This window comes from Dermacentor variabilis, chromosome 4 (assembly GCF_050947875.1).
Source record: "Dermacentor variabilis isolate Ectoservices chromosome 4, ASM5094787v1, whole genome shotgun sequence".
Lineage (NCBI taxonomy): Eukaryota > Metazoa > Arthropoda > Arachnida > Ixodida > Ixodidae > Dermacentor > Dermacentor variabilis.
In genome coordinates this window covers 9,828,766-9,855,000 of record NC_134571.1, presented here as the reverse complement: position 1 = coordinate 9,855,000, position 26,235 = coordinate 9,828,766, and the positions used below count along the sequence as shown (strand labels likewise).

Here is a 26,235-nt window from a genome sequence, read left to right as displayed (position 1 = left end):
ATCCCATCCTTTGAAGGTGGCCTTCCGGCAGAAGATATCTACAGAGGTGTATTCGTTGGACTCAGCGAGGCCGCAAGTGAAGCGTTTTCTCCAGAGTCCAGCAAGCTCAATGCGAAAGTGACAACTAGTGAAGCCAGTCCCTCGAAATCACGCTTGCTCCCTGGAGAGAGAAGGGAACTGCTACAAAGCCTTATAGGTGCTATCGACAAAGAGCGTAAAGAAGTGCATTTAGACGAGGCGCTCGTTCCACTTTTTGAACACTCCTCTAAGGGAGACTTGGTCGAGAAGAAATCAACTGCAGAGGCAACTTCTACTGACCGAAGCAGAATGCCCTCCTTTGAAGGCGGCTTTCTGGAAGACACGTACGGAGCTGTTTTTGGTGGATTTAGCGAGGCCGCAAATGAAGCATTTTCTCCTGACTACAGCAAGCACGACGTGCGCGCGCCGGCTAATGAAGCCAGCGCGCACGCACCGCCGCCTTCCTATGATGTAGCCGACACACATGAAGAGGAAAAAATTAAATCAGGCATAGAGACAATAATTAAAAGAGAGCGGAGTGACAGCTGCTGGCACTGTCAAGTAGAAATGGCGCTATTGAAGTCCAGAAAAGCGATGTTGGCTCGAAGCCTGGAGAGCCTTTCAAAAAGTTCGGGGTCGACTGCAGCAGTCACAGAGGTGAATCTGCAAGGAATTTCTGGCGTATCCGACCGAACCATTGCGCCCGACCGAATGTTGGCTGCGAGTCCCGAGGCTCATTTGGCAGAGGCGATGACCGTTGTGACAGAGGTACCCAGAAAAGCCTCCGAGGGAGCTGCTTCCGAGGTAAACTCTTCAGACGACTCTGCGGTGCCGGATAATATTTCACGGAAGAGTAGTTCTGAGCATCAGCAGATAGAAGACCTGCCAGAGGCGATCTCTGCTTTTGCAGTAGACCACCTAGAAGTATATAGTCCAGTTGAAGAGCCGGCACCGCCAGAGAGTGCATACAAAGCGGTCGAAGTTTTCACATACCCTGAGTGGGTCTCCCGTAAACTCGGCGAAGGAAAAAGTAGCTCGGTGTTCAGCTCGGATGCCGAAATGCAATCCGGATCATCCACAGTGCCTACAATCGGTTCTAACGGATTTTCACCACCTCCAGGAGACGTTCATTCCGACTCCGGCGAAAGCATGTCAACTGCTTACGGAAATACGGTACCTCAAGGTGTTGATAGTGGAATGGTCTGTGAAACAACGTACACTGCTGAGGACACCACAGCAACTAGGACTGCAGTACCTTCAGCAATGTCGACGGCCTCACTGGCGGGTAGTGAAGGCACTTCTGCATTTTTTCCTTCTGCAACCATCACCATTGACATGTCCGGCGCAGGAAGCGAATACAAAGCAGGAGTTGAAGAACCTTCAGACGGGCTCGAAAAGAGCGCTTGTAAGTCTGCGGCGCTGACTTTTTCGAAAACTACCGAAAATGTCCCGTCTGACTCATATTTAGCTCACGGTGGAGCAACAGAGACGCCTTCAAGCCAGAAGCCAAGTATTCCTGCTGTGGTGACAGTAGCGGAACCAGAGACACCGTCGCGAAAGATGGCAGAGAGCAGCAAGCCTCATTACGTTTTACACAAAACGCGAATTTTTGCGACGACCCCCACCCAGTCCCTTGAACTCGTCGAGGAAACTGTTACTCAGATCGCGTCCTCTGAGCTAACTGAGGATGCTACTATCACTAAGGATCACCCGGTAGAATCAAGACCACAGGAATGTGTGGCAGCGCAGGCATCATCTGAGAGGGCAGTAAACCAGGCGTCAATGAACCCGTCGCTAGCGAAGTGTGAAACATTGCTCAAGAATCCATCATCAAACTTAGGAGGCGCCGAAGAAGGAAGCATAAAGGCGTCATTTGGCTCACAGACTCAACCGCTTAAAGAGCGCACGACCAAAGACAAAATAATGCGCTCCCAAAGAAGTGCTGCCACAAAGCCGCCTTTACTACAGCGTACTCGCATTTGCGCAGAGGGATTGAGCCATTCCGTGGAACTAATATCTGAGCAGTCTTTCATGAAAGATCTCAACAACGATTCTAATACTAGCTATTACCGTGTTCAAACACCGTACCACGAAAGCGCTGGACATCTAAGCTTCCTTAGCCGGCTCCCAGGGCTCAAAGACGTCTTGGACATTAGTAGCGTAAGTGAAGAGGATGAAAAAGCCATCAGTGCCACTTCTAAGGTAGACGTGCCCAGGAAGATGGAAAAGATAGGTAAAAAGATATCTGAAGTTAATTTTAAGAGGGCACTGCTTCAAGATGCCTTCGACATGGAAAAGAATCCAAAGCGGGTCGACAAAATCAAGATGATGGTTGACGCGCTCAACAAAACAGAAAGTGCATTGCAGCGGAATTTAAGCACCTTGGCACACAAAAACGCTTCTTTTGCTGCATTTGGCAGCAGATCTGAGGAGGTTTTCAGTGCCACTAACCGAGACGACACAATAAAGGAGTCAGAGCCAATCCAGACTAGATTCCCTTCCGATGTATTCCGTGAAAAAATGGACCCACTTCCGACAACAGTGAACACGCTAAAAGCGGGCAACATATACGAAGATACAGTCACGTCCTCACACGAAATAATGCGAGTCAAAACCGCTGCTCTAGGTCAGGGTCAGTTTGAGCAGGCCATAGAGGTCTTTCCTACAAAAGTGTACGCCGCTACGAATTACCTCACTGGCCCAGTCGGAGACAGAGCGAAGGCGCCTATTGGAAGCGGCACATGCGAAAACCAGAAGCCAGGGGAAGCTAGCAGTGATTCCGACGCATCTAGAGCCATTAAGGACATTCCAGAAAGGAAGACTGTGTCGGAACCAAGCTTTTCAAACTCAAAACAGCCGAATATGGATGGGGAAACTGAATCACTGGGAAGTGCGGCAGGTCACGGACAGCCGAGTCAAAAAGCAGTAACGACAGCTGCAATTAAGGAAGAGTCGTCGTTCACTGACAAGGAAGCCTTCAGAATGCACAACGGCACAGAGACATCAACAGAGCGGTCGTCTACACATATCAAGGTCACAGACTCTGTTGTTAACTCCGAAGGCCCAAATGAGCAAAATCTCGCTACCGGGACCAACACGCGTCCACAGTGCAGCTTCAGTGGTTTCACGAGCGGTACGGCACCGGTGGCCGTCCAGGTACCTCTTTCACCTCTGAGCCAGGTCTTATCTCAACAGCCCCTCAAGGTAGTGAAACGGAAGGTGGTGCTAGAGACGGTCACAAAGACAGTAACGGAGAAGAAGGAAAGTGTGAAGGCCGTTACGAACCAGAGCACGGGCATCGAGCACAAGGACTCCCACCTGGAGTCCACCACCAAGGAAGAAGTGCAGAGCAAAAGAGAAGAGGAGACCATCGAGTCATACGACTCGATCGCAAATGTCGCAAGGCAGGGCACCGTTTCGAATCCGGTCATAGCGTCCATGGTTGAAGACAAGCAGGCGAGTATTGTGAGCAGCCCACTACTAAGGAGTAGTCCGAAAGCGGTAGACTCTCCAAAGGAAAGCGCTGCCTCGCAGTCTGCGCCCGACATCAAGGGTGTCAAGGAACAGATTTGTCAAACGCCCGAGAGAGTCAAGCGAGCGAAGCAACCAGTGGCGATAAGAGTTCACGACGACACCTTGGCCGAGGATGAAGAGATCGCATCGCGCAAGGAAGAACACGGTCACATGGATCTCGAACCAAAGTCGATACTGAAGCCGCTTAATCGGCCGGCAGCGCACGAAGCGCACGATGCACCACCGGATAAGAAGCACTTGGGCTTCCAAGAAGCTGAAAAGGCTGAGAGCGCACCACCACCATCAGTACTGCCAACAGCCGGCACAAGAAATGATGAAGACGATGCAGAGGAACCAGCTCTACCACCGCCACGCTTCAAGTTCAATCGCAAGGATTCTATCGCAGTCACAAAGCTTCGTATGATGAAGCAAGCAGAAGAATTCTCAGAGGAAGAGGATGAGGACAAGAAAGATTCCGAGAGTTTTTTAGCCAGTAGCGCGGCTGCGGATGACAGGAGAGGCGAAAAGCACACCGTGTTCAAGCCACCGGTCGTGATTGGCATAGAGGAGCCGCAGCCGGCAAGTACTACAGACACGGCCCAAATCGACAACGAAGAAGTGCACGCCTCAATATCTCAAAGCACCATCACGACACAGCCTTTGGTCGAGTTAACGGTTGTCGATGCGAAGGAGGGAGAAAGTAGCGCCAAAAATAAGACCGAGGAGAACAGCGCTGGAGTGGCTCGAACGAAGCTCAGTAATGGAACAGCTACTGGTGGACGTGAAAGAAGCCCCAGTGACGCTCGGAGCTCGTCAAAGGAAACGGAAGATCCAGGGAAAACTTCGGACAATACGCAGAGTCTCGAAAAAAGAGAGGAGGAAACAGAAAAAAGCTTCAACGACACCTTTGGCAGCACAGCAGGAGGTATAAGCACGTGCTCTATTAAAAGTCAGAAAAAGGCAGTACACGCGAAAAAGAGCTTTACCGAGACCCTAAAACATCAGAAGGCAGACCATGCGGAAATTAACCTCGCAGACAAGCATACAGAATGCAAAGGAGCCGTCGTTTTTGGGGCCCAGGACAAGGATCATAACAAGGGGGTATCTGAAACCAGTACTGAGCAGTCGCGTCCGATGAATATGCTGCCCATCGTGCTGGACGCAAGTCAAATACAAACCCAAGCAACAGTGGCAGATGAGAAGGCAATCATGGAGCCTTGTATCAACAGATCCGTGAAAGAGGTGAAGAATGTTGAGAACTCTGTCATTACATCCGAAACGGAAGAAGTATTCTACTACCCGAAAGAAAAGGTCACCAAGAAGCATATATCGGAAACAAAGGTTCTCACGGAGACGCGGTCTTACACAGAAATAGTAATAGAGCCGAACTACAGTGGATCGTCACTGATGCCCGCTATACCTGAAGAAAACGAGCAGCTGCCTATAGCAGCTGCTTCGTCTGAGGAAATCTTGGCTGGTGGAAGTAGCGGCTGCAGCCTTTCAACAGAAGCAAAGGAAACTGAAGGCTTTCGGGGAGTGGCTTCGATTTCCAAAGCTTTGTACAGAGAGAAAGAAGCAAAAGACGCCGAAGGTCCGCTTGCGCTTCGGAACCAGCTTGCTCTCGATGACAGCTGTAGCCGCGTTGCGCGGAAGACTGATTCGTTCCAAACGCTCACTGACTTCGCCCCTTATGAACCAGAGCGGCTACTTTCCATTCAGTCTACGGCCATCCAGGAAACAACCAAGCCACTTGACCGTGTTGGAGATCAGACGATGGTGGAGCTTCCCTCGAGTGATTTTGACACATGCAAGGGAATTTTTGACAGGCCTCATCACGAGCATCGAGAGCTGCGTTCTGTTAGCGGCAGTGGCACCAAAGACGACGATGCATTGTCCGGCCCCACAGAATTGCTTTCAACTGCAATGGACGACATGGCCATTAGCGCACTGGAAACGACGAGGGACATAGACAGCTCTACTAGGCGCCAACCAGACGTCAGATGCATTCAGACCCGTCAGCAGCCCAAGGAGATAACTACGACATCGTCGTCCGAATTAACTAGCCGAACCAAAGATGTAGCGGTTGAAGAAACCTCTGCGCCATACGGCACAGAATCAGAAAAACCATGGCGCACTTACGATTCTGAGAAAAGCGGAGCGTATATTGAACAAGATGCTTTCAAAAATTACGGACGACTAGCTCCGCCAGAAGTCATTGCAAATACTGTGTTGGACACAAACACAAAAGAGGTGACCCCTGAACAGGTGGGACGCGCATCTCCTGATAACGAAGTCTCGCAGGAACTTATTCCTCGAGAGGAAACCACGCACGCTGTCTTTAAATACCCAGAGGAAAAACGCCCTGCCACAGAACCAACATCCCAGCCGTTGTCAACGACGCCCATTTCCACAACCTCGGAAGCACCAACGGCGTCTGCGTCTTCAAAGCTAGTCCTTTGCGAATCGGAGTCTCTAAAAACATCAGCAAAAACAGCCGAATCTGTTTCGGAACAAGTGAAAGAGGAGAAAGTTGTAGCTCATAGGAAAATATCTCTGCCGGTGGACTCGCTAAGTCGCCACTCAGACGCCATGGCGCCGGAATTTGGGGCACTGACAGCAGACGCCCGCAGTGTGCGTGCAACGGTGGGAGAAGGCACGATCAAAGCTGCAGAATCTGCGCCCGTCACGTATGATGATTCCTCAGCAAATGCTTTCGCAAGCGGCATTTCTGGCACCTCAGTGACCACTTACGAATCTGCTGCAGACTTACTCGGAGAAAGGCATGATTCACTCACTATGGAAGTGATATACGACGCAGACAAAAAACCAACCATTACTCAGGATGCGTTTCCCATGTCACCACAACAAAGTGAGCAATCTCACAGGACTGTTCAACTTCCTCAGTTCAAAACAACAAGTGTCGGAGCAAAAGATCAAATAGAGAAGTTTTCCCTACCCGAGATAACGCCGAAATCTGAACAAAGTCAAGGTGAGATACAGTCTGTGATCCCCGTGCACTTCGTAGATGGACTTCACATACCCTATGAAGTACCAGCCCATGCAGCAGGCTATACGTCCGATAGAGTCCCCGCTTCCTTTCCTGTAAATGCGGAAGAGAAAGAATCGTCTGAAAAATACTTCAGTAGCGGGTCTCGCGAATCGACAGCTGTCATCCCTACACAAGAAAAAGAACTCATAATTAAGAATTATGAAATTTTAGAAAACTCTAAAGAACGCGATGACGCGGAAACAAGATTGTCTGAAAAGATTGCGTCTGTATACACTCAGCACGAAGTGTTTAAAAACGCTACAGATAGCAGCGCTTCACAAAGTGCACTTGGTACACTTGTGCCCTTCTCTGAGCAAAAGGCGTTGCTGTTGGCAGATTCTGACTCTGTAGCATTAAAAGAAATGGTTTTGGAGTCATTAGAACAAATGCCAGAATCGCTAACGTCGGAGCAAAGACTCAGAGATAGCGTCTTGAAAAAGGGTGCAGTTACCACTTCTGCATTCACAGAAGCACAAGAGGTTCCTTGCCTGGCATATGTAGATGTTGTGCCAGCGGAAAACGCTGTCAACGGCGAGACTACATTTCCTACTTCCATAATTTCAGCAGCAGCGACCGACTCGCAAGGTGCGCTGATGCAAATAAGTGCTAGAGGTTCCTTTAACAAAAGCGACGCTTCGCCTGTATTGACATCGACTGTGGATGAGTCATTGACCAAGGAGATTGCAGCCAAGTTAAGCTCTCTAATTGAAACTGTGGAGCATACTTCAGCTTCGCAGATAACTGTTCCCGCATCGTGTACAATAGTTCCAAAACAAGCACCAAGCACTGAAGAAAGAAAAATAGAAATAACACATGAGTCAGCAATCATTGCTAAGCCGGACCATATTGTCGAGAGACCGTTGGTTCATGACAATAATCTAAAAGACACGGTGGAGTTTGTGGTTTCTACCGGGGTAAACCCAACGATAGAATCCACCACGACAGTTTCCAAGCCGAGAACTAGTGTTTTTGAAGGAAACAGAGAAACAAGTAGTGAACCGTCAACATACATGTCTCAGCGATCACCCGCCGATCGTTCAAAAGGTAGTCATGATTGGAACTCCGTATCGGTGTCTGAGGCTGCTGCCAATTTCACGGAAACTGAAGCAAGCCTTGTCAGTTACAAAACTCCTCTAGCCATAAGCGAAGCCGCGCCAACGCTTTCAGGTGAAGGCCGCTCACTACCCGATAAATTTAACGGTAAAGAAAGGCATGTGGTAACACGAGTGCCCTTCATGACCCCTGAAGCTACATCTCCCACTGGCGAAACGCTCGGCAGTTCCACAGAGGCCAACCTGCCGTGTGTGAAAAGAGAGAGGTGCATAGACTCGGCAGGCATACCAGACGTTAATGCTTCGTCGTTCATGTCGCAAATACCAACCTCTCCACAATCCACAGACACAACTTGCGAGAGCAAAGCACTAGTGTCCATAATCGAACATTCTTTCTCCGATGGCGTAAGGTCTCTCCAACTAACACTAAAGACCAGCAATCAAGCGTTTCAACAGCAGGCAACCGAGGGACGAATAGTAGCTGTTCTCAAGAGCACGGAACCGACTAATGTTAACGGAGAAAGTACAGATGCTCTTGAAAATATATCAACGTCTCTGGTAACAAATCAGCTGAATGAAACCTCCCCCGCAACCCACATAAAAAATAATGAAAAGCCGCTGATAAGTTTCGCAGAAAACATCGAGACAATGACTTCGAGTCTATCCACTATATGTAAACGGCGGTCAGAATCGGGTGCCCTAAGTGAACTCGACGGAGACAGAAATCTCGCACCTTCCAGTATACCAGCTGTTCCAGAGAAGGTACCAGCATGTAATATTAAACCAAGGTCTGGAAGTGTGGAAATGCAGCTGTCGAACACACGTATGAAACCAAAGATTGGCGAGAGCGAGAGCCAAGTTCCTGATAAATTACTACTCACATCGGCAAGCTCGAACCATCAGGAAGTGACATCAACCTTACAACCAAGCTTCGGAGATGACCAAGCGCCCACTATCATGACCGAGTTTCCAGCAAAAGCACCCCTACAGAGAGAGGGTGCTGCGCCAAGCATTTCTGCATTGACAGAGCCACGCTCATTGAAAGAGCCGGGTGCTCTATTAAGTTTCAGCAGCGATCAGATTTCAAAAACAGTCAAGGACGCAGAGCAAAACGCAGCACCAATGCCCATTTATCCTGCTGCCATTGCTCATAAAGATGTGCCTGGCGACGCTGCACAAATGGCAGTAACAACCACAGTTCCTTCAGTAGCCAGACAGACGATATCTGCAATAAGATGTACATCAAATGTCATGGCTAAAAGTCCATATACAGATATCTTGCCGAGAAGAAGTGGTTCTCTCCGTTCGGCGGAGTTCCTACAAGAAATGTTTCCAGAAGAGGAAGTAGAGTCTGGCATCGTGAGAAGGCGCAGCTGTTATGAAAGCCTCGCGCTGCTGCCAGAACCAAGCTTAATAGCGAGAACTTGCGGGAATCCCAGCGTCGCTAATGAAAACGAGCCAGTCGGACTCGCGACACTGCAAAAGACTGACACAGTAGCTGCGACAGCTAGAGAGGTGATTTCCGATAAGGGCAGCACTGCGAGTTCAGTAGTGGAAGTATTGGATACAAGCATCGCACGAAGGTCCCGTGAATCTATAATAGCATTCCGTGACACAAGAACAGTAGCGACAAGTGGTCGGCCGAGTATTGAAACCACGGCATCCATTTCTGTAAAGATACCAGCGGCTGCTGAAGTACCCAAAGCCAGTGGCGAAAGTGTTCGCGCAGAGGATCATATTGCAGATTCAGTGGTGGATGTGCGAACTTCTGGTATCGTACGCAGAGGCAGCGCGCTCGCGCCGGCCAACACAGGAGCAATATGTGTAAGTTTGCAGGCACATTCCACTGCCCCTGAACGTGGGGGTCATGAAAGCCGCGAGACTGAGATCATGTCGAGCCTGATTGTGGATTACCGCGAGAAGGCTGTGGTGCCGAAGTACAGCCATCGCGAAAGCAGTGATACGAATGATATCCCGACTACCATCTCGCAGTCTCGGCCAGGTACGGCGGTGTCGAGATCAAGCGGTGAAATAAGGTTTTCGGACGAGAGTAAAACAGAAGCATCCCTGGCGTTTCAAGAAACAAGCATCACACACAAATCATCTGATGGTACCAGCGTAGCTGACAAGTCGCATTCAATTTCGCAATCTTCGGCAGCTGTTGTATCTCTACGTCCCTTAAGTGAATGGATCAGAACAGAAAACAAGTCAACTACGCTTGTCGCAATGCCGGAAATGGGAGTTGTGACGCGGCCCAGCTTTCCTGCAAGCATCGTGCAGTACACGGCGTCAGGAAGCTCGGCGTCAACAGAAGATATTTCGCATGCTAAGATGCTATATACAGATACCTTGCCGAGAAGCAGCGGTCCCCTCCATCTGGCGAAGTTCCCACAAGAAAGGTTCCCAGAAGAGACGGTAGAGCCTCGCATCGTGCGAAGGCCCAGCTGTTCAGAAAGAATTGCGCTGCTGCCAGAACCAAGGCTAATACCGAGAACTTCCGGGCATCCCAGCGTCACTAATGAAAAGGAGCCACACGGACTCGTAGCATGGCAAAGGACTGACAGAGTAGCAGCGACAACTGGAAAGTTGACTTCCGAAAAGAGCAGCACTGCGAGTTCAGTAGTAGAAGTATCGGATACAAGCATTGTACGAAAGCCCAGTGAATCTATAATAGAATTCCGTGACACAAGAACAGTAGCGACAAGTGGTCGGCCGAGTATTGAAACCATGGCATCCATTTCTGTAAAGATACCAGCGGCTGCTGCAGTACCCAAAGCCAGTGGTGAAATTGTTCGCGCAGAGGATCATATTGCAGATTCAGTGGCGGACGTGCGAAGTTCCGGTATCGTACGCAGAGCTAGTGCGCTCGCAACTGGCAACACAGGGGCAATATGTGCAAGGTTGCAGGCACATTCCACTGCCCCTGAATATGGTGGTCATGAAAGCCGCGAGACTGAGATCACGTCGAGCATGATTGTGGATTACCGCGAAAAGCCTGCTGTGCCGAAGTACCGCCATCGCAAAAGCAACGATACGAGTGATATCGCGACCACCATCTCACAGTGTCGGCCAGGTATGGCAGTGTCGAGATCAAGCGGTGAAATAAGGTTTTCGGGTGAGAGTAACACAGAAGCAACCCTGGAATTTCAAGAAACAAGCATCACACGAAAATCATCTGATGTTGGTACCAGCGTAGCTCACAAGTCGCATTCAATTTCGCAATCTTCGGCAACTGTTGTATCTCTACGTCCCTTAAGTGAATGTGTCAGAACAGAAAACAAGTCAACTACGCTTGTCGCAATGCCGGAAATCAGAGTTATGAGGCGGCCAAGCATTCCGGCAAGCATCGTGCAGCACACGGCGTCAGGAAGCTCGGCGTTAACAGAAGATATTTCGCATGCTAAGATGCTATATACAGATTCCATGCCAAGAAGCAGCGGTCCCCTCCAGCTGGCGAAGTTCCCACAAGAAAGGTTCCCAGATGAGATAGTAGAGCCTGGTATCGTGCGAAGGCCCAGCTGTTCGGAAAGAATTGCGCTGATGCCCGAACCAAGGCTAATACCGAGAACTTCCGGGCATCCCAGCGTCACTAATGAAAAGGAGCCACATGGACTCGTAGCATTGCAAAGGACTGACAGAGCAGCAGCGACAACTGGAAAGTTGACTTCCGAGAAGGACAGCACTGCGAGTTCAGTAGTGGAAGTATTGGATACAAGCCTCGTACGAAGACCCAGTGAATCTATATTAGAATTCCGTGACACAAGAAGAGTAGCGACAACAAGTGGTCGTCCGAGTATCGAAACCATGGCATCCATTTGTATAAGGACACCAGCGGCTGCTGCAGTACCCGAAGCCAGTGGTGAAAGTGTTCGCACAGAGGATCATATTGCAGATTCAGTGGCGGACGTGCGAAGTTCCGGTATCGTACGCAGAGCTAGTGCGCTCGCAACTGGCAACACAGGGGCAATATGTGCAAGGTTGCAGGCACATTCCACTGCCCCTGAATATGGTGGTCATGAAAGCCGCGAGACTGAGATTACGTCGAGCATGATTGTGGATTACCGCGAAAAGCCTGTTGTGCCGAAGTACTGCCATCGCGAAAGTAAAGATACGAGTGATATCGCGACCACCATCTCACAGTGTCGGCCAGGTACGGCAGTGTCGAGATCAAGCGGTGAAATAAGGTTTTCGGGTGAGAGTAAAACAGAAGCAACCCTGGAATTTCAAGAAACAAGCATCACACGAAAATCATCTGATGTTGGTACCAGCGTAGCTCACAAGTCGCATTCAATGTTGCAATCTTCGGCAGCTGTTGTATATCTATGTCCCTTAAGTGAATGTGTCAGAACAGAAAATAAGTCAACTACGCTTGTCGCAATGCCGGAAATGAGCGTTGTGAGGCGGCCAAGCTTTTCGGCAAGCATCGTGCAATACACGGCATCAGGAAGCTTGGAGCCAACAGGGGATGTTTCGCACGTTGTGGACGCCATCGAAGAAATCAGCACACTGAGACCACCTAGCAATCTTTATAGGGCATCAGTACCACCTGTTATCGAAGCGGCAACAGAAACCAACGTTTTGCGCATATTGGAAGCAAAGCCTGTACTTACAGGAGTCCCTTCATCCCAAATACCAATCGTGAAGAGAAAAGAGTCTGAACAAAGAGCACTTGTTCCACTGAGCATTTTATCTAATCATTTGGTCGAACGAAGAGAAACTCTACTAAACGATCCTGTACAGATATTGGAACGTGCTGCTATAGCCGGAACAGAAGCTCAAGGTGCGATCGAAGCACTGAACAGAAATATTGATAAAACTGGCTCAGAAGCTTCGTTGTCGCTTGTGGCAGCTCCTGTATCACATTCCCTTGAACACAAAGTGTCTGAAACTGAGACCGCGGCTTCCGACGGCTTGGTGCATGGTGATGCAAAAGAGCGCTCTATTCATGACATATCACAAGAATTAGCTGTTGACGTAGTAAAGAAGAAGCTAAGGTCCGTAGTCGATGTCTCGGCTACACAGGACAAACTATTATCCGAGCATAATTTAAAATCTCATGGGCAGCCCTTTTTAGAAAGAAACGTCCATCCACAACAGGAATGTGTTGTGGCAGAAGTTCAAGTTTACGAACTTGAACGTGCAGCCCACACAGTATCGAAAACCAGTTGTGAATTGAGCCACGCTAATGACAGCACATCAACGACAACCGGGAAGTTAATAGAAAATACTGGTGCACATATAGCCAGTGAGGCTGTCGGCGCCGCAACTGACAACCAATTCAGCACTACTTTTAATCTTCAAGGAGTCATGCTACCAAGCTCAGGGGACGCAACAAACCTTGCAGCTGAAAAAAGATTAATCGCTTCGATAGAGACTCCAGCAGCTGCGCTTATGGCTAATGCTCAGGCAAGCTCCAAAACTGACGCTGTCGCAACCGGCAGCAAACCTGAGAGCAAAGTGGCACCAGCAAGTGAACGGAGCGTTGTGACCAAATCGGCGTCAAAAGCCCTATCAATTGGTCGCTCTCTCGCTGACGTATCACCTGCATTAGAACAACAGAAAGTCATTGCTGATCTTTCATTGCCCGCACGACAGCTAGACGTCAACATTGCGAGGCAAACAACTGCAGCCCATGAAAAGGCATCTACGGCATTTGCACTTCACCAGACAAACTCTTTCAAAGCTGAAACTATAGCTGACACAACCGAGATGCTAAGCATACGTAGAACTGACGACATGGCTACAGAACATTCGTCTTCGCTTGTCACCGCCAATGCCTCCCCATCTGTGGATGCTACAGGAGACTTGGTTGAACTTATCAGCCCTGAAGTCACCGAAGCTTTCGAACAGCTGCAGTATGCTTTCGGTGTGCTTCTCGAAGACGCCAGTTATCAGTCGCCGTCGGCTGAGGTACACCCAATGCAAGACCCGCCAGAAGTTCCGCTCTCCCTTGAAGTTCTTGGTAGGCCACTCCCCGCAAAGCCCATTGATATAAGGCGCCAGGAACCTGCACAAATTAGTACTTCGCCTTCGCCATATTCCGCAGTAGGCTATGCCTCCCCTGACGTTTCATCCGGAGAGATCATTGAAAGAAAGGTCTCTGTTGATGCTGAATCTGCACAAACAGGCAGACCTAAAATGGCGTTGTTCGAAGCACCCAGTTCTATAGAGCAACCCTCTTCTACAATGTCTACTGGGGACGAGTCTGAACGACGAAGAATTAATTATAAGCCGCTCAACAGGTTCCAAGAGGAAAGAACGGGAATGTTTGCGACTTGCAGGCAGGACACTACTTCAATCATGCTGTCACCAGGTACCTTCGGACCACTGGTGCCAGGTCCTCAGAAGCAAGAGACACGCTCTGTTCCAGAAAGCACCTTCCCTTCTGCCTGTTCTGCGGATGTGCAGAGTGCCGATGGTAAACGCGGAGACGCGACCCACCCGGTTAGGGACAGAACCGACGCACTTTTGTCCAGTCCTTTTGCATCGCCCGCAGACACGATGACAGGTGGTTCATCAATATTCGCGGCCAGCGAGAAGCTCGCGAGCATGTCAGAGACAGAGACTTTCAGGTCATTTAACACAGACCGAGACGAAAACAAAGTTGCCGCTGTTTTTCAGGGGACAGAACCATCCGCACCGGAAGTGAGAACGCCAGCACAGTTGCGCAATGAAAGGGATCCTCGTGGCTTTATAGAGTGGATGCCAGTGACGAAAGAGCAAATAATGACCATCACGGATGACCAAGATGTAGTGAGAACAGCTTCTCGGATGTACAGTGCTGCTCAGCAACAGCTTCTCATAAAGGGCACTTCTCAGGAACCATCTTCAAATGCTGCGGATCTTACTAGCGGGCCATCTACCAGCAAGGACTCCACGGAATGGTCACCGTCTTCGCTCAAACGCAAAAGCGCGAGTTACAATGCTCCTGACATTGAAGAAAATGTCCTTCACCATTCCTTACACATCCCTCATAGCACTTACTTACGGCGAGAAAGCGCAATGTCCGCAGCATCTGAATCGGCGGACAATGAACCACAAATAGCCGATGTCCGTGGTTTCATTCAGTTAGATACGATGTCCACAGATGAAACTTTCGCTGCCCACAGCGAAAGGAGAAAATCCTCCCTATCGCCTATTGCAGATATTCGTGGCTTTGTTCCAGTCAAAAAGGTCTCTGCAGATAATACCACGAGTGAAAGCGAGAAAATAAAAATGTCGTTAGCACCAAAGGCTTCCGAAGACACAGTTGGCGAAAAATCGTCGGAGACAACTGTAGAGCCGGCAGTTGGTGATATCTGCTGTTCTTTACCAGTCGCTGACGTAGATTCTGCTGCTGAGGCGCCGTCATCCACAAAACCTCAGAAAAAAGGGACCTCAGAGGAAACACTAAAGGAATGTGATGACGAGCTGCCAGAGCTACCGATTATCGGCGCACATGCAGCCTACGATTTAGGTAGCCGCCCACCTCCGACGACCCGACGCGAAACGTATTCAGCTCTGGACTCGAGCGAACCAGAGAGAAAAGTGTCTACCTCAGTAGTGCTGAAAGCAGCCCGCGAGAAGGTTGAAGCACTCTCCCAGTTCAGAAACGAGGATTCAGACAAAGTAGAGCAACATGCATTGCCGGCCGATGTCCCGACCAGCGTCCGTGCTTTGATTCGGCAGATGAATTCACAAAATCAGCCGCGCATAATTACTCCTGCTCCGAAGGATTTGTTGATTGCTCGTCAAAGAGAAGAAGTTTCGCAGTTAGTGGCTCCCGAATCTAGCCAAGAGACACTTACGTACGTCGAAGCGCCGCCGGTGCCACCAGATGCGCAAGCGGAAGCATTGCCAGCGGAGACGCCAGTAGAGACCACAACCATACCTGTTCCACCCCCAGAACCTAATTTTCCGACCTACGCAGTACCTCGATTTAAGCCGCTCGTAAAAGTGCCACAAGCTGACGTTGCTGATTTGGAAGGCTTGAAGAGTTCTGAGGACGCAAAGCCAGACGCGGGGCCTGCCATGGCTAGTAAAAGAATGGAACATTTCCCAATGGTCGACGAGAAGTGGAAACTGATCGGCCTTCTCGCGTCTGAGGAGGCGAAAAAGAACGCGGGCGTGCGCAGGGCTTCAGATGGCACCGGCAGCATGGCGCCCTCCGAGACAGCTGATGCAAAGGACTCCGAAGGAATGCGCTCTCCATGGAAGCTCAAGCCTGCCCCCAAGAAAGGTTCAGAAGACGAGTATTTTGAGAGTCTCAAAACAAACAAAAAGGAGGCCATTCCATGGAGCACAAAGCCTTCCGAGAACAAAGCAAAGCAAAAGAAAGCGCGGACAGCGGACCAAGCGTTGGCTCCGCCGGAACACGTCACCAAGCCAGAAGACCACAAACACGAAGAAATAACATTGAAACCTGCGGCTAGCGAACAGCAAGCACACTATCAGGTGATGGAAGAGCCGAAACAGTCCGATAAAATACAGCTTGCGGCGCTAGAAGCAATGCCGAGAGAATCTTTACTAAAAGGAGCTGCGCTTCAAGCGCCGTTGCTGCAGGACGCAAGAATACCCGGTTCATCATTACAACAGCAGCCAATGTCGCTTCACACAGAAGTTCGGCACTCAATGATGAAACAGCCTTTGATGCGATCATTGCTCCAGGAATCAGTTGCGACACCACCTAAAGAACCCTTGATTGCACCGCAACCCTTGCACAAACAGGAAGTTCCGACCAGGAAGGGCCTCGAAGCATCCGTGTCTGATGTGAAACCTCCTACAGAAGTAACTAATGTTATGCCACCAAGGAATGCTACAATTGACAGCTCAGTTAGCGCTAAGGAATTTGCAGATGAAGACAGTCTTGAAGGTTCTGTGAAATCTGTAAAGAGATTGATAAAAGCTAAAGACCGTCAGCTTATGATAATGAGGTCCAGCCAGGGACAAAGTGTAGGCCCCGAAGACAGCTTCAAGGTTGTTTTAAACATTGATACTCCGAAGTCGGAACGCATTGTTTTCAAACATGAAATACCGCACAATTTCGGAAGTACTTCGACGCAGTCAGGTGCTCATAAGGTAGACTACTTTTGGGAAGCAACACCAAAACCCACCCCAGGTCCTTTTGTAGATTCTGACGATTACGATCTCACAAAAGAAGGAAGCGGTAAGCTATCCAGAGAACCCAGCAATGCCGAGACTGTGGTTGCTCGTTGGAGCTACTCGCAAAAGCTGTCAAAATCAAGAAGTGCTTGCGAAGTGGACAAATCGAATACGTCGCTATTTTCTTTCGTAGCACCGAAACAGCAAAAACCCAAGACTGCAGCATCTGCAGAGGCTAACCAACAAATGCACTTTTCTCATTACGAACATTTGCCGTGCGCTTCATTCAAAGACAAGGCGATGAAGACAGAAAGTCAGTCGTATAGCGTGGTTTCAAAGGCAAATACCGCTGTAAAGACAATTCCTGGAAGCGGAGTGGGGTGGTCTAATGATGACGGCACACCGCAAGGACAAGACCAGCCTGGTGGTCAAGAACATGGTAATGTCGGTAACGACAACGCGGACGCCAGTGCGGACTGCAACGCGGACGGCGAAATGGTCACAAAAGAAGAGTTGGAGCGCTATATGAAGATAGCAAGAGACCTCAAGCTCAGACGTGGTTCACTAATGCCACCCTCGGGGACACTGCAGTCGTCGGAACCAGTAGGCGTGGGAACAAAGAAAAAGCCCAGTCTCGTGATGGAAACAAGGATAGAGCTGTACGGCAAAGGCCACGTCACCTTCTCTTTCGACGCGGTGGCAGAAGAGGGAACTGTCACGGGTAGCATGTACCAGGATGACTCGCAAGGCAGTCTCGTCCGGCGCGGTGCACCCTCGATGACTCACACACCGAAAAGGATGAGCATCGACGTGCGTGCGCCACCGGCCACACCAGCACCTTCGATGGAAGCCATCTCGAAGCGCTCTAAGTCGGTCGATTTCGGCTACAACAACGACGACGAGAGCATGCAGTACGAGCCTCAGGAGCCGCCGAACGCCGTTAGCCAGGCTGCCAGAAGGCGACACTCTGAGCACATCAAGGCTCAACCTGGAGAAGAGCTCAAAAAGCGGAGGCACTCGGAACCTGGTACTTTATCCATGTCCAAAGATACGGGGGAGGACACGTCTAAGGCCTTGTCTGCCACCGACTACCAATCGGAGCCCACTGTGGTTGCTGAGGACTACCAGGCGCCTCATGCAACATGCGCGCCCTGCGAAGTACTGCAAGAAGCGGAAGATATGGCCACCGCGGCAGTAGCACTGGCGGCTTTCGAATCTCAAATGCGCAAGGCGCCGCTTGCCAGCGAAGAAACCATATCGGTGCACTCTCTTCTCGCCGAAGAGCCTGCGAAAACTGCATCTGAAATGAGTGCAGCGCGAAAAGAGCCAGCGCCGCCTGCCAGTGAAGAAACCATTTCAGCGCTGTCTCTTCCCACCGAAGCACCCGCGAAACCTGAACTGACTGCAGCGCCAAAACAGCCAGTGCCTCTTGAAGAAACCGTTTCCATGCAGTCTTTTCCCACAGAACCACCCGCCAAAACTGCGGCTATGCCGGAAGCAGTGTCAAGGCAGCAGCCTCTTGAGCTGGTGGAAAAAGCAGAAGAGAGGCCCGGCTCAGCGCTTTCCATGAGAACTACGTCACCAGGAGTGGTGAGCGACGAAGATCTGTCTGGCTACGCAACCTGCGAATCGCGCATGGGCGCGAAGTCTTCCGAGGCGCAGAGCACTGAAGACGTGCTGACACAAGAGCGCAAGATTGCAGAGTTTCCTGTGAAAATTCAGATGGCGCCACCACAAACAGGGTTCCCCGAGGAAGCTGAGAAAAAATACGAAGTGGAACCGGCACCTGCTCTGGAGGCTCCGATTCCAGTTGCTTTGGACACTCCAGTGGGACGTGAAGAAACTAAACACGAGATGGCAGAACCACCAGCTATGGAAGAAATTAAGCAGGTGTCAGAAGTTCCTGTCTTTGAGGAGCCGAAAGAAGCGGAGCAGAAGGTAACTGTAGCCCTTGCTGCAGAAAAACATGAATCTGATGTACCAGAAAGGTTACCTATTGAAGTAAAACCACCAGTAGAAGCAGCACCGATGACTGAAGCAGCGCAGATATTAGAAGCTCCTACTGTAGAGACCTTTGAACATAAAGCAGCAGATTCGGCTATTCTAGAAGCTAAACCAGCCAGTCAAATAACCGCAGAAGAGGAGACAAAACAGGTACTTGAAGTTCCCCTCAAGGAGGAGCCATTCACAGAGCGAGAAAGAGTTGAAATGTCAAAAGAGACAGCGGAATCCAAGGTGAATTTAGAAATACCGGAATTAGAATTTCAACCAACATCAGAGGCATCGACTGCAGAAGAAAAACCATTGTCGCACGCACTGGTTATGGAAGAACCGGCAGCAATTCCTGAACTGCTAACTGCAGAAGGAGCAAGACAGGCATCGGAAGCAGCAGCACAAGGCGAACAGAAAATAGTAGGGCCATCGAAAGCGGAAGAAAAGAAAACGTTATCAGAGATTGTGGCTCCGGAGGGAACAAAAGCGTTGTTGCAAGCATCACTCTCTGAAGGACTCAATGTGGTATCAGAGGTTCCTTTTGCACCAGTCACAGAAAAAGTTACGCCTAAAATAGAGCCGCCTGCTACAGCTGCAGAGGAACAGATGTCAGATTCACACATTAGCGTTATCATAGAGTGGAAAGTGAAGCAGGTTGAAGCTCGTCACTCTGAACAGCCCCAAGCAATGCCAAAGGCGACTACATCAGAAGAACGAAAACTCGTGGAGACCCCGGCCGTTGGAACTGCCGCGGAGGAAACGCACGTAATAATGGAGGCACCAGTCATGGAACAGCCGGTACACATGTTACAAGAGTTGAAACCAGCTCTGGAAAAAACAGAAGAGATAGCAGAGCCACCAGTAGCTGCAGAATTGATGCATACATCAGAAGCAGCGGCACAGGCTGTGCAAGAGACAAAAGAGATAACAGAGGAACCAGTCTCTGGAGAATTGATGCCTACATCTGAAGCGCTCCAACCGGTTACGGAAGAAACGAGAGAGTTAGACACAAGACCAGTCACGAGAGGATTGGAACCAGTGTTAGAAGCAGCGGTGACGGCCGCGGAAGAAACAAAAAAGAAAACAGAGGAAGCAGTCACGGGTCAATCGAAGCCCACATCTAAAACGCTGAAACTGGCTGCGGAAGAAACAAAGGAGTTAGAGGCAGCACTGGTTGGAAATGACTTTGCACCTGTGTCAGAAGGAGCCGTACTAGCTGTGGAACAAACCAAAGAGATAACGGAGGTACCAATGGAAGAAGAATCGAAGTTCACATTAGAAGCGCCCACACAGGCTGCGGAAGAAGCAAAAGAGTTAGAAGCAGCGCAGGTCATTAAAAGCTTGGAACAAGGGCTACAAACAGCGGTGCCGGCTGTGCAAGAAACAAAAGAAATAATAGAGGCACCAGTTGCGGGAGAATTATTGCCCACATCAGAAGCACTCGTGTCGGCTCTCGAAGAAACGAAAACGGTAGCAGAGGCACCTGCTCCAGATGAGCTGAAACGTTTGTCTAGCTTACCGGGTGCGCAATTGCAATATGTAAAACCACCAGCTATATTAGAGCCATCAGCCACAGAAGAAACGAACTCAAAAGTTGCCGTAACATCTCAACTAGAGGGGGAAGGTGTACCAGAAGTACCAGTTATGGGCGAAGCCACGCGCGAACTAACAGAAGCAGTTGCTGCAGAGATTAAGCCTTTGTTGGAGGCACCGACTGCGGAGCTTCAGCATGCCGAAGAATCAGTGTCAGAAAAGCCAGTTGTAGAAGAAACACGACTGCTGACAGAGGTGCCAAAGCTAGAAGCAACACAGGTACCAGAACAACCAATCGCTGAGCCAGAACAGCGAGAAACTGCTAGAAAACCGGCGACGGAAGTGGCCAGAGATGAGCCTGGAGCAGTAGTCGAGCTAATGGAGACACAAGTTGGCATACCTGATACTACTACACTACAGCAATCACCGCCATATGATATTGTTGGGCATAAACCGTGGTCCGAAGAAGTGGAAATACTAGAAGAGCAGATACCTGGTATGGATGCTGTCGAGCCTAGTGAGAGTATGCAAGATATCAGGGCAAGTCATAAAGCATACCCTTACACCGAACCAGAAGAACAGCGACCAAGACGTCGTTCGTCTCAGTTTTATTCATACCTTGGCAGGTTCCCTCCACCAACTTCTGTCATTGAAGACCTTCGCGAGAAAGTGCAGAAAAATGGAGAGCAGGAAGAGCCTCGTCCAATAGTGGACACCACGATGGCCACCGCAGTAGAATTGGAGCATCCCAACGAAGTTAGCCCGCTTACTACCGCAACGGCGCTACAGGAATCTAAACCTGAAGTTGCTGCCGTAGAGAAGCAACTAGAGCAAGCTGCTCCAAAAGACATGCTTGAGAAGACAGAGGAGGTGCTGCAAAAGCCGTCGGTGTATACATTCTTGCCGAATTACACGAAACCTACGTCATTAGGCATAACGGAAGCTGTAAAGACGCACGAAGTAGCACACAAAACCACGAAGTCAGAGGAAAAACTGGAAGCTACCGCGCCCTCAACGGCATCCTTGCCGATTCTGGAGACAAGACTGTTGCCCAAAACGTCACGAGATACTTTTGTAATGCCAGTATTTCCAAGCACAGAACGCCACGTAAGCGAAAAGGTACCAAAAGATGATGAGTGTACATCTACTATCGAAGCAACTAAACCTGCTATTGAAGCACCATCAGAAAGAGCGGGAATTATCAAAGCAGTAGGAAAGCTAGAAGGGGCGGCTTCAAAAAATGCATTGGAAGAATCTTCAACAGCTCCCTCACCAATTTTGGATACAAGACTTGTCCCTAAAGATTCGCAAGAAGGTTTTGTAATGCCAGAACTGTCACAGCAATACATAAAACGCCAAGTAAGCGAAATGGCATTGAAAGACGAAGAAAAGGTTGATGAAGTTGTTCCCGAAATCGAAACAACAAAAGCTCAAGTGGAAGAGCTATCAGAAAAAGCAGTAACTACAAAACAAGAAGAAAAGCTGGAAGAGGCCGCTCCAACAAAGGGCCTCCAAGAACCAAAAGGCCCCGGCTTAAAGTCTACAGAAACGGGATTGCAAGTAGCAGCTGCGGATGCTGCACCAACATCTGATTTGGCGCCTACAGAAACATTAAAGGAGCTTGAGGAACCAGCTGCGAAAAAACCGGCAGAGGAACGAATACCCGTACAAGAAGAAAATCTCGCAGAGACAGCACCGACAGAGGCAACGGAAGAGCCAGAAGTTAATGCTCTAATTCCCGTGGAAACAAAGCTTACAGAAGAAAAAGAGACTGGGGCTGTTTCACCTTTGATTCAACCTACGCCTAAAGAACCATCAGTAAAGCCGGAAGAACCAGCGCTGAAGATAGAGAAACTGGTTGAGGAAGAAATACCCGTACAAGGAGAAAAGCTCGTAGAGACAGCACCGACAAAAGCAACAGAAGAGCCGGAAGTTCATGCCCTAATTCCTGCGGAAACAAAGCCTGCAGAGGAAATAGAGGCTGGGGCTGTTTCACCTATACTTAAATCTGCGCCTAAAGAACAATCAATAGAGCTGGGAGAACCAGCGGCGAAGGTAGAGACACTGGCTGAGGAAGCAATACCCGTACAAGCAGAAAAGCTCGCAGAGACAGCTCCGACAAAGGCAACAGAAGAGCCGGAAGTTCATGATCTAATTCGTGCGAAACCTACAGCAGAAAAGGAGACTGTGCCTGTTTCAGCTTCGCTTGAATCTGCACCTAAAGAACCGTTAGTAGAGCCGGAAGAATCAGCGGCGAAAATAGAGACACTGTCCGAGGAAGCAATACCCGTACAAGAAGAAAAGCTCGCAGAGACAGCACCGACAAAGGCAACAGAAGAGCCGGAAGTTCGTCCTATAATTCCTGTGGAAACAAAGCCTACAGAGGAAATAGAGTTTGGGGCTGTTTCACCTTTGATTCAACCTGCGCCTAAAGAAACATCAATAGAGGCTGAAGAACCAGCGGCGAAGGTAGAGACGCTGGTTCAAGAAGCAATACCCGTACGAGAAGAAAAGCTCGCAGAGACAGCTCCGACAAAGGCAACAGAAGAGCCGGAAGTTCGTCCTATAATTCCTGTGGAAACAAAGCCTACAGAGGAAATAGAGTTTGGGGCTGTTTCACCTTTGATTCAACCTGCGCCTAAAGAAACATCAATAGAGGCTGAAGAACCAGCGGCGAAGGTAGAGACGCTGGTTCAAGAAGCAATACCCGTACGAGAAGAAAAGCTCGCAGAGACAGCTCCGACAAAAGCAACGGAAGAGCCGGAAGTTCATGCTCATATTCCTGGGGAACCTACAGCAGAGAAAGAGACTGGGCCTGTTTCATCTGTACTTGAATCGGCGGCTAAAGAACCTTCAACAGAAGCGGAAGAAGAATCAGCGGTGAAGGCAGAGAAACTGGCTGAGGAAGCAATACCTGTACAAGAAGAAAAGCTCGCAGAGACAGCTCCGACAAAAGCAACGGAAGAGCCGGAAGTTCGTGCTCTAATTCCTGCGGAACCTACAGCAGAAAAAGAGACTGGGCCTGTTTCATCTTCACTTGAATCGGCGGCTAAAGAACCTTCAACAGAAGCGGAAGAATCAGCGGTGAAGGCAGAGAAACTGGCTGAGGAAGCAATACCTGTACAAGAAGAAAAACTCGCAGAGACAGCAACGACAATGGCAACGGGAGGGCCAGAAGTTCATGTTCTGGAGTCTGTGCAAACGAAAGATTCAGCAGAGAAAGAGACAGAGGGTGTTGCACCAGTTCCGGAACTGGAGCCTAAAGAAACAACAAAGCAAACCGAAAGACAGGTTCCAAGTAAAGAAAAAACAACCGACGAAAAGGAACAACTACCACAAACACTCGAGGTAGTTCCAGAAGTGCCCAAGGAAGAGGTCATCGCTACATCTGTGCCATCTGGGCCAGTTGCGGGCGAAGAAAAGTCGTCGGCTCCACCACCCCCGCAGGAGCCCGTAGCTTCTGTAACTGGGGAAGGCGTGTCAGTAGAGCCAGACAAGAAATCACCAGATTCCCTCCTGGAAGCCGTTGCAGCTCCCAAGATTAAAGAAACAGAAATTTCTGAAGGGCCTGCTCAAGAAATGCTTCAGCTGAATGTGATGATCGAAATAAGTCCAGCTTCACTGCAGGAGCCTGAAAAGAAAGAAGAGGGTGAAAAGCCAACTGCCGCCACAGCATCCGAGATTGAAGAGCACGCAACAAAGGAGGGCGAAAGTGCTGAGACAGCGCAAGCGAAAACTGAAGCGCCAGAAACACCTGAAGTTGTTCTCGACGAAGAAAAACGGGTTCGCGAGATACTGGAGTTTGAAATGAACCTCTGCAGAGCACGCAACCTCGGTAGCGCGCTGCCGAAAGCCGAAGAGCTCTTGCACGTTGGTACGCCAGTTAGTGAGCCTGTGGAGTCTGCGGAGCTGGCGCTCCTTGAGGAAAAGCTTTCTCAGCCTCCAGGAACGTCGGCGGTCCCCACGGAATCTCCTAAAGCTGACACGCTGGCGCCGTCTACACAAGAAGGTGGCCAAGCAGACACAGAACCGGCAGAGCCGATTCTCGACGCTTCGGATTTCAACAAAGGACCTATGTCGGACTGGGAAACGGAGCTGCAGCAACTCAGGGATTCCAGGCTTCATGGTGCGCCGTACAGGGCAGGCGAGCAAGGAAAAGCACTACCTGCTGACGCGGCCGTGGGTGCTCGAAAGTTCATTTTTCCGGAAGGCGAGGGCAAGAAAGGTCCTGAGGAAAAGCAAGTTACCATTCCACCAGAGGCTGAGAGTGGCAGCCCAGGACCTGCCGCGCCGTCCCAGAGTGGCTTAACCCAGCGCGAGTCTGTCGTCATTGTCTACGAGAGCGACACGCTCGGAATGATTACGCCCGACTATGAAATTCGGCTGAAGAACGAGCGCGAGATTCGTATTAGACCATCCGAACAGCCTGACACATCTGCACAGCCACATGAAGGACCACCGAGATCATTCTTTCGACTGGACGCGGATACTGAGGGAGGGTACCCCAAGTCCCCAGTTATCCACCACGTGAGTTTCACGAGAGAAGAGGGCGCTCCTCTTGATGAAAAACCAGAGCCTGTGAAAGAAAAAGAAGTCAAACGTTCTATGCTAAGCCTTCCCGAAGGAACGCTGGATACAGAACAAGTTGCAGAACCTGTGCCGTCAGCCTCATCCTTCGCTTCGGCAGCAGGTGCCGGGCCCGATGAAAAAAGGAAATTTCTTGGTGCAAAAGAACAGTCTGCTGACGAAGCGCACCCCCAAGACGACGGGCTTTCGAAGGTACCCATAAGTGCTGCTGAAAAAGAAAGTGAAGTCATGCCAGAGCATCGTGGTGTCGAAACTCCAGAAGAAAAAGGGAGTGCTGAGCCAAAAGCAGAAGCCGATATTTCATCACGTGTCTTTCTTCCAACACACAAGGCCTCGACGGAAGGCGAATCTGGGCCGACAGCAGAAGGCGAGGCTCCGGCACCTGACAAGGTGAAAGGAGAGGAAGCCCCCCGCACTTTCCTGTCAGCGAAGAAGCCATTGCCGCCGGAAGCCGGAATACAGCCGAACCTGGAAGACAATATCGCTCAGGAAGCACGCGAAGCCATGGTTTTACCAGAGCAGCAGCGCGAGGAGAAGGCGGAAAGACCCAAAGATCAAGACACACTGCTCTTACCAAGAGATGAGCTCCAGGACAAAGCCCGAACAATATCGGAAAAAGAAATTGAACATGCACTAGAGGTTGCAGAAGCTCTCGAGCCTCCTACAGCAGAGGTGGCTGGTAAAGACGTAGCCGGAAAGGTACCCGACGAAGAACAGGACTTGAAAGAAGGCACACCGCTGGTCGGTATGATGGTGGAGCGACAACCTGAGAAAGAAATCGAACCTTCGAAGATAGATGAAACAATGATGATTGTACCTAGAGAGGAGCTCCCCAGTGGTGCGCGAGCGACACCGCCAAGCGACGTCGAGGCACCCCAGCGTGTGGCAGCCGAGGTAAAAACCGCAAAAGTAGCTGGAGAGGATGAAGGGAAAGCACCGAGCGGAGACCTCGTTGAGCTTACTGAGGTCAGACAAATGGCACTGCCAACAGATGAGAGCCAAGCGCCCGTTTCGAGGGCTCCTGTCGTAGAGCAAGTCGTGATTCCGGTGCACAAGAGACCCTCGGACACCGAAAAGCCCGACGCCTCGGTCATCTCCGCCATAGAGCGGGACCTGGTATCGGCGGCGGGCCCATCTGTGGAAGAGCCCAAAAGAAGCACCCCTATGTCAAAGGACGACTTGCACCATGCCGTCAGCTCTGACTGGGACGTCTTGTCTAGGGAATCACTGCAGGGAAGGCCCGGCACCAGGACGGCCGACACACAGACTGAGCTGTCCACTGATGTCAGGAGCAAGGACGTGCGCGAGGCCTCGACGTACGCATTCCTTTCTGAAGAGACTGAAGAGGTCAGAAGGGCGCCAGACGACTACCTGCCGCTCTACTTGCACCGGGTGACGCTTAACGACAAG

General features: G+C 50.1%; 1 protein-coding gene and 1 long non-coding RNA gene across 3 annotated transcripts in view; one reads left to right on the top strand and one right to left on the bottom strand.

The window, feature by feature from the left end:
- Positions 1 to 26,235, bottom strand: part of LOC142578655 (uncharacterized) — a 148,704-nt gene that overhangs the window by 47,829 nt on the left and 74,640 nt on the right. The window lies entirely within an intron of this gene.
- LOC142578651 (uncharacterized) overlaps positions 1 to 26,235 on the top strand; it is a 134,661-nt gene that overhangs the window by 60,479 nt on the left and 47,947 nt on the right. For both annotated transcript variants that reach the window (XM_075688089.1, XM_075688088.1), the window contains exon 6: positions 1 to 26,235. This exon is cut by the window's left edge and continues 2,676 nt beyond it. In XM_075688089.1, the coding sequence (XP_075544204.1) occupies positions 1 to 26,235 (26,235 nt within the window).